The sequence below is a fragment of the Bos taurus genome, chromosome 3 (genome assembly GCF_002263795.3).
Source record: "Bos taurus isolate L1 Dominette 01449 registration number 42190680 breed Hereford chromosome 3, ARS-UCD2.0, whole genome shotgun sequence".
NCBI classification, from domain to species: domain Eukaryota; kingdom Metazoa; phylum Chordata; class Mammalia; order Artiodactyla; family Bovidae; genus Bos; species Bos taurus.
The window spans coordinates 59,591,790-59,600,648 of NC_037330.1; the positions used below are offsets into that span (position 1 = coordinate 59,591,790).

The 8,859-nt window shown below is 39.4% G+C and overlaps 1 protein-coding gene across 1 annotated transcript; it reads left to right on the forward strand.

Annotated features, from left to right (window-relative positions):
- The first annotated feature begins 95 nt into the window (after positions 1-95).
- Positions 96-8,240, forward strand: GNG5 (G protein subunit gamma 5). The gene is made up of 3 exons (NM_174811.4): positions 96-281; positions 4,246-4,390; positions 8,020-8,240. The coding sequence occupies exons 1-2, from the start codon at positions 201-203 to the stop codon at positions 4,369-4,371; spliced, it is 207 nt and encodes a 68-aa protein (NP_777236.1). The 5' UTR covers positions 96-200; the 3' UTR covers positions 4,372-4,390; positions 8,020-8,240.
- Positions 8,241-8,859: the final 619 nt, after the last annotated feature.

An 8,859-nucleotide genomic window follows, 5' to 3' on the forward strand; every position in this document is an offset into this window, starting at 1 on the left:
CGCGCTCCCTTTCGGGTGTGGAGCCAAAACAGCGGGCGAAGGAGAGCGCGCATGCGCGTTGAGGGTGGAGCCGCTGGGTAGAGGACCGGAAACTTAAGAGACAAAGTTCCGAGCCTCAACCCCAGCCCCGCCGACTGGCCCAGCGGACCCATCGCAGACCTGCCGACGGCCCGCGGATCTGCCATCCTTTCGAGTGCGCCATGTCTGGTTCATCCAGCGTCGCGGCTATGAAAAAAGTGGTTCAACAGCTCCGGCTGGAGGCCGGGCTCAATCGGGTGAAGGTGAGCGGGGGCGGGTGGCCGAGGGGGAGGGGAAGGCGGGGAGGTGGCGGGTGGGATACTGCAGGCGAGCTGACGCGGCGGCCGCGACTCGCCCCTGGGAAGGACGCCGGCTCCGCGGCCGCGATCTCGGCCAGCTTTAGAGCAGTAGCGGCACGGGTCGGCGCTGTGGTTTGGGGGGCCGGTTAATGCACCCTTAGGCCCCAAGACGGTTTAAGGAGGGCTGGCCCTGGGTTGAGCGGCCGCTTTCCGCATTCCGGCCCTCGTCCCTGTCTCTCTCCCTCGGCAGTGACTCCGCGGCAGGGCTCCCCAAGACCTGCGCCTCCGCCCGCGCCCTTCCCGGCCCTTGCGACCGTTTCCCCCGTTTCTTGGTCACCGGACGGAGTTTTATCCGCCTTTTGATTCAGAACAGAAGTATTTTTTCATGTCAGAACTTTCCCCAATCCACTCCCTTTAGTAGTCGAGTTTTACTTCCAGCTCCACTTATTCACCGAACACACACTTGAAAACGAATTCTTGCATAACTTTAATTGTAGGTTAAAGAAGCCTGTTTTGGAAACGTTTACAGTGTCTAAGATTACCACTGGTGCCCTGCGCAACCTCGGACAAAGCGTGCATTTCATATCTGTTTTGCACTTTGCTGTGATCTGACCTTGGGCATATCTCCTGGTCTGCATACTCGAAAAAGTAATTAGGGTGGACCAGTGTTATTTATTTTGGCGTCTGGTTAGTAGCATTGACCTTGTCCTGGGGTTTTTACTTTGGGGAAAAAGTCGTGTGTGTGTGTGTTGATATGACAAGCTGACGTTAAGTGCTATTCAAGTTTCTTGATTTTTTAAATCCTGCGTGGATTGGCTTCTTTCTGGTGCACTCAGTTTACATGTGAAACACTGTAATTAGAAAAGAAACAGGGAAGAATATAAACCATGCACTCTGTTGAAAGAAACAGCCAGTTTCCAAGATGATTTGATTCTTTACTCATCACACTAGTTTTTACTTCCCCCTGAAGTGTTTTGTGTTGTAAGACGCTCTCCCTTTACCTATTTCCTTATGTAGAAATGCCAGGAACCTAGTTTACCCAGTTGTGGTCATCGCTGGAGGGAAGGGAAATTCCCATCAGTCTTGGGATGGGATTCCCCTCCCTTCCTGTCCTTAAAGTGCTATAAACTCCATTGCTGTGTTGAATCCATTTCTCTAATTTCCAGATTCTTACCTCATCCCAGTGATTAATGGTGAGCCTTGCCTGGATTTAACTCTGAAATCATTGTTATTATTCAGGTGTGCCTTCATCTTAGGTTGGAGTGGCCCAAGAAAGGAAAAAAATGGGAAGGGCCGCAAAAAAAAGGCTTATTGAAAGCAGAAGTGTTAAGTAGGGGTATTTAGTTCCAGTCTCCAAAGAAAATGAGTGTACTCTGAGGGCTTTACCTTAAAAACCCTAGCCCCTGGAATAACTCTCCAGCGAGGTGCCTTCCTCCAGTACGAAAGGTTTTGGTTGGAATCATTAAAGCCATCACCAGGGTTTGGTTATAGAAATCTCAAGTCTAAATGCCAGGGCTGTGTGTAGCAAGGAGGAAAGCACCTCACCTTGGAGGAATTTAAATGAACTTTTTTTTGGACATGTTGCAAAATGTGGTGAGTTAGATTTCATTTTGTGCTTCTGTTTTACCCATGACTTTTATAGATGCTTTTGTAGTGACATTTTACTTTTGAATTAGCACGAGTTTATTTTTAAAAAGCCTTTGTTTGAGTAGTTGATAGAAATTATGACAAATGCTTGACAAACTTCCCCAGGTTGGTGACCATACACTTTGTTCCCAACCCAGGGCACTTTTTAGAGTGAAAGAGGGCACTGATAATTATGCCAGGATTATAGGGTTTCAACCTCTCTGATGGTTATTATTAGAGTGCCTTAGGACCTAGCAGTTTGTTTGAGTTTTAAGCCTTCGTCTCCACTCTCCCCATTGATTGGAATTCTCGCTGGTTATTTTCTCACTGCTGGTTCCTTGGCTGGATCTCTTGTCACTGAGATCTCAATTTAAATGTCACCTCCTTGAAAACACTTTGCCACAGGTCCTGATCTAACAAACTATTCTTTTTTTTTTTTCTGCAGATCATCTTCTCTCTCTTCATCTGAACTGTTAGCTCTGTAACAGGGACCTGGTTGTTCTTACATATTCTCAGGGCCTAGAATTATATTTGGCACATAGAGGTGATGAGAAGTTTTTAAGTTGGAGTCTGCCTACATTTTTGGCAGAAAATTAACAGATTCTTTATCATGTTTATGCTCAGTCATGTCCTTAGCGTAAACTCACAACCCTTTGTGACCCTATGGGCTACAGCCCACAAGACTCCTCTGTCCATGGGATTTTCCCAGCAAGAATACTGAGTGGGTTGCCATGCCCTTCTCCAGGGAATCTTTCCAGACTCAGGGATCAAACCCACATCTCTTATATATCTCCTGCATTGACATGCGGGTTCTTTACCGCTGAGCCACAGGGGAAGCGCAGTAGATTCTTCACTGCTGGTTAATGTGAATGAATTGAAACCATGTTTTAAGATAGTGAAAAATGATACCACCCTTCCCCCACTGGAGCTACACCCTTGAGGGAGAGCAGGGTGCCCATTTCTTGTAGTACTTGGAACCCTAAACTACTTACACAGTTGCTAAATAAATTCATCAAACTCTTTATCCTGGGCTGGTGTAGAAACCAAACATATAAGTAGATTCCAAGAAGAGTTTAGATTCATCTCATGGTGATGGATCTGTTTACCAGAAGCTGTCATCTGCAGAAATTCTTTGTATAGAGAGCCCTTGTGATGCCCTTAGCTCCCTTTCAGAGGCTAAATATTACCCAGCCAGATTGGACACCTGTTCTTATCCTTCTTGTGGATAGTTAAAACAGAATACAATAAATGATTGCCTTCCCCATCTTCCTAAACCACAATTCAAGAGTTAGGATACTATAAATGAGGCATCCTTTAGTCATTCATGTTATATATCTGAACTATTCAGTTTATTGTTTTGGTGTCCTGCACCACTCCTTAACAGAATATATACAAATAGTAGATGTTGAAGTTGGTATAAAGTTGTTTTAACTGTGAAACCACAGAAGTTCTGTAAGTCATGTTTGAATGGTTTTGTATATATATGAATTTATTAAGTCACATTTAAGGCAAACAGTTTCTTAAAGGCAGGCTGCTCAATAAAGTTCTTAAACTGAAGTTTGCTAATAATCAGCCTTTGAGTCACATGTCACTGAGCAGAAACTGTCATTGTCCAATTTTATAACATAGAACAGCTGATGGTATGCAATACCAAGACACTTACAGCATTTTCTCAGTATACTGCTTTCAAGACAGAGTGATAGTTTACTAGCATTTTAATTTATCTTTATCCTATAATATCCTGTGTACTGCTTTTAATAAAAAAAATTTTGAGTACCTTCATGGTTACACTAGAACATCCTGTTTATTAGTAAACTAGCAAGATGTGCTATGCTTTGCAGATAAAACGGAGTTGTACTGTTTGTGCTTGTTTTATTTACATGGAGTGTTTTGACTGTATATGACTGTATATCAAACATATGTGTATGTTGACAGTATATGACTGTTGATGAGCTTCCTGGTGGCTCAGTGGCAGAGAATCCACTTGCCAAGCAGAAGATGCAGGTTTGATCCCTGGGTCGGGAAGATCCCTTGGAGAAGGAAATGGCAACCCAGTCCAATATTCTTGCCTGCACATGGACAGAGGAGCCTGGTGGGCTACAGTTGATGGGGTCGCAAAAGTCAGACATGATTTAGACAGACACAATTTAGCCACCAAACAACAGTACGACTGTTGATCTTCAATTAGTGTATATATTTTTAAGTGTTTATTGGAAGATATTTTTATTAAAGATTTGAGAAACTTCAATTAAAACATTGTCATCACCTCCCACACTCTTCCCCCACTGCTTGTTATATACAGGTTTCCCAGGCAGCTGCAGATTTGAAACAGTTCTGTCTGCAGAATGCTCAACATGACCCTCTGCTGACTGGAGTATCTTCAAGTACAAATCCCTTCAGGCCCCAGAAAGTCTGTTCCTTTTTGTAGTAAGACGAATCTTGACAAGGTAAGTTTCCTTAAATTAAAACAACAAAATTAGTAGGGATAACTAGTCAGGTTTCTTTCTTTGTAGCACTTTATAAGTTGAGCAGGGTCTTAGCATACTTTTGTTTTGCACTTGGATTTTCCAGTCTTGTTTTGTGAAGATTGATGAAATTCGCTGATTTAGTAGTCATGAAGACTAGTTGTTTCTATTTTATCAGAGGGTTAAGTAGATAATTTAATAACCATAAGAGGATATAGGGGTTCCTAGAAAATTTCACTATTGTGATAAGCCATGTTACCCTTTATAGTATTGCCTGATGGTGTACTTTGGTGTTCCCAAATACTAATTTTTTTGTACCTAGGAAATATTAAGACATTTAAAGAAATCTACTGTGTTCATGGTGGTGACTTTTAAAATATTGTCATTGGATTTGGATTAATTATGATCTACTAGAATAGCATAGAAAAGAATTGAAGTAGTGAGTGCCAACAGAGGAGATAGCTGCATAAACTGACATAGTGTAAGCATTTGGAGTTGGAGACCAAAGGTTTTAACTTTATTCTTTTTAGGTAAAGATTACATGAGAGGGAAATGAAGTATATAAGTTTATGGTGGGAGACAGTGGGTTGGTTTTCAGAGGATTAAGAAAATAAAATTAGGGTGGGTTTAAAGCATACTTCTATATGTTAACCTGTACCTTGCAGAACAGATGCCAATGTGTCCAAAAATGTATAATGTTAACCCACAAGAGAGGTGGCCAGACAACATGATGTGTGGTTAATTGAAAATGGAATCTAACGGTACTGCCTTCATGAAGTCATAGGACTTTAGTCAGAGCATTTACTTGTTATAAAGACAACTCTGTATATGTTGCACACCCTCTGCAAATATTCTGACTCCTCACAATGCAGAAGCTGGTTCCTAAAATACCATGTTGCATAGTTGTGCCCTCCCTAATTAAATTTAGTAGACTTGGGAGTCGGAGAAGGCAATGGCACCCCACTCCAGTACTCTTGCCTGGAGAATCCCATGGACGGAGGAGCTTAGTAGGCTGCAGTCCATGGGGTCACGAAGAGTCGGACACGACTGAGCGACTTCACTTTCACTTTTCACTTTGATGCACTGGAGAAGGAAATGGCAACCCACTCCAGTGTTCTTGCCTGGAGAATCCCAGGGATGGGGGAGCCTGGTGGGCTGCTGTCTATGGGGTCGCACGAAGTCGGACACGACTGAAGCGACTTAGCAGCAGCAGCAGCAGCAGCAGCAGCAGCAGCAGCAGACTTGGGAGTGTCCAGGAAGTCTGTATAAGTAAAAACATGTCTCTAGTAAATACCGTGATTGGTTGAATTGGTTAAGGTTCCAAACACAGGGAAAAAAAAACACCTTTGAGTTTAAGGAAGTAATTCAACATTCAAGCACCTTCATATTTAATAGTTAAAAAGTTTTTTTGCTTCTGGCAATTTTGAGAAATTCCAAAATTGTTATGGTTCCTCTTGTATTTTCTTCATAAGTTTATTTTAATTTAAAATACTGGTAAGTGTGGCTTCTTAACTGGCTGTTCATAGTTTCATTTCATAGAATACAGATCAGTGCCTAATTAACTTGACTCTGGTTGGGATAAGAATCCTGATTTCAAAGTAAAATAATGGCTATTAATCCTGGCAGTATAATAAAACCCACAGGTTTATGAATATTATGATTTGAAGCACTTTTGGCTAGGAAAAGTATTTGGATGTAAAAGCATTCCTTCTCAAACTTGAATGTAGCTACAAATCACTGTGTTAAAATAGATTCTAAAACAATAGGTCTGGGATATTATACTGATGTTGGTGGTCCTTGGCACACTGAGTGGCATGGATGCAAAACATCTATATTTAAATCTGTATTTAAGTCTTCACACTGATAACTTTTAAAAATATATGTGTAATTTAAAGCATAGATATTTTAGCAACAAATAGTCCAAAGTATTAAAATAGAAGTTACCATGATTTGCACACCTAGAAATAACCACTGTTAACAGATGTTTCCTTTAAAGACAAAAAAAAAAAAAATCATTGAAAAGTGATTATAGTATGCAGTTTTGTTTTTTTTGAAGTTGAATTTTCTTGTTTCATTTAATAGTCTGTAAATTCCCTGGTGGTCTGGTGCTTAGGCTTTGGTGCTCTCATTTAATAGTTTTTGTAAATGAGATTTTTCTGTGGTTGTACCATAACTTAAATTATACTTCATCAAATATTGAGGTTTCCAAATTTGAGGCTACACTGAGGTGAACATCTTGGTACCTATAAATATACTCTACCCATTTCTTTAAAATAAACTTCTGGAAGTAAAGTTATTCAGTAAGAAATGACATTTAAAATTTAATAACCTTGAAAATATTGCCAAATTAAACTTTGCTCTTCCACCTGGAGCTTAAGAGTACTTCTGGCTGAGCCCCTGCCAAACAGATCTCAGATTGTTTGCTACTATTTCCTGCCTATCTCGGTTTTGTAATTTGCAAAACTTGAGGTTAAACATTTTCACCACTGATTCTGTTTATGCTTCTTATAAAACTTTTTGTAATGAAGTAACAGAAAATTTTAAATCAGTATAAAAAACCAATTATCTACTGTCTGAACTAAATGGTTTACCTTGTTAGTTCTAAGCTGTGCAGCTTATGGGATCTTAGTTCCTCAGCCAGGGAGTGAACCTGGTCCCTTGGTAGTGAAAGACCAGAGTCCTAACTATTGGACCACAAGGGAATTCCCAACCTTTAATGTTTATAAAGAAGTAAAAGATACTTTTTCTACCTTTCCATATAAATAACCTACTCTGGCATTGTTATGCCTGTGTATTTATTGTTTTATAGTTCTAAAACCCAGCTGTTATTTTTAAGGAATAATTATTAGTGCATTATTTTTGAGATTTGTGTTAATCCACAGATTGTTTAGTCATTTTAATTGTTGTATTCCATCATGTTTATAAACCTTAGTTTATTTATTCATTGTCCTATTGAGTTGCATTTAGGCTATTTGCAGTTCTTTGCTATTAAAACACTGCTGCTGCTGCTGCGTCGCTTCAATCATGTCCGACTGTGTGTGACCCCATAGACGGCAGCCCACCAGGTTCCTGTCCCTGGGATTCTCCAGGCAAAATACTGGAGTGGGTTGCCACTTCCTTCTCCTGCTATAGTCAATATCTGTGTGTATATTTTTCTTTGTGTATAGATTTATGTGGGTATATAGAAGTGACTGCATCTTGCTCTTTTCAGTTGTTGCTCATTTTCTAGAGGTATTCAGATATCTCCCATCGTAAGAGATTTTTATATTAACCTTTTTAAAAATTAGAATCCCCAGAGTGGTTTTTTTTTTTTGATGTATTGGTAAGTTACTCTTTAGGTCCTTTCATTCAGGCATGTTCTATCCGGTTTCTCATTTCCTATCCACTGCTCCGCCCTACCCCACCAAAAAAAACCAACTGGGATGTCTTTTTTTTTTTAAGGAAAAAAAAAAAAAAAAACAGGCTCAGTTTAATTGAAAGCACTTTATAAGCTGACATTCAAATAAATACCCTAAAAGTGATGTACTGTAAGATGTACTGGTACTCATAAAAAAAGCTATTGTTCTTATGATACTTTACCCTAATTCCCTTTTTCCCTTTTTCCTTTTCAGGTTTTCCAAACCACGTTTCATAAACCAGTGAATATTCAAAGGAAAGCTAAATTTGAAGCCTGTACAAAAGCCTCTCTGTAACGTGCCATACTATACAAACTTCTACTTTTGTCAGTCCTTAATGTCTACCTCTCTGAATATTCATAATTTTCTGTTTCACAAGGGTAATTATTTTATATACACTGATGGCAACATACAATAAAATACTTAGTATAAAAGTTTTATGTATTAATTTGTTTTGAACACTTAAAAAATGAAAATTTCCCCATCATACTTTTAAGTGGTTAAATTTTTAGTGTTCTAACCATTCATCTCATAACTTTATGCCATGTATTTACAAGATTACTAGAGAATTAAAGACTGCAAAGTTATTTTTTTAAGGTCAGGAGAAGGCTGCTAATAATACTAGTTTCTGTTCATGAGTTATTTACATGGTTAACTTTTTAATAAATTCCTTTGTTGGGTGTTACTTCATATTAGGTGGCTCTCCTAATAAGGATAGTAAAGACTAGACATAATTCCATTTTAAGATGTGAGAAAAATTTCAGAGCCTGAGTTAATTCCTGAATGGAGCCCTAGAGTACAATGTAATGAGGTAAAGAAGTACCAAGGAAAAAAGGAACCAAAAAAGCAAGCATCAATAATTTGTAACTTTTGTTCTAAGTCCTTAGGAAGCCATCTTGCTTTAAAACTTTTTATCCTTCTTGAAAGGCTTAAAGAAATTAAAACATCTTAGACACCTGGCCCAAAATATGTGTTTTCAGGAAACAGAATTGAAACTATGAATACTAGTCTGATAGAAAACCAGTAGGTTAGGTTACACAGTATCTACCAAAGCAC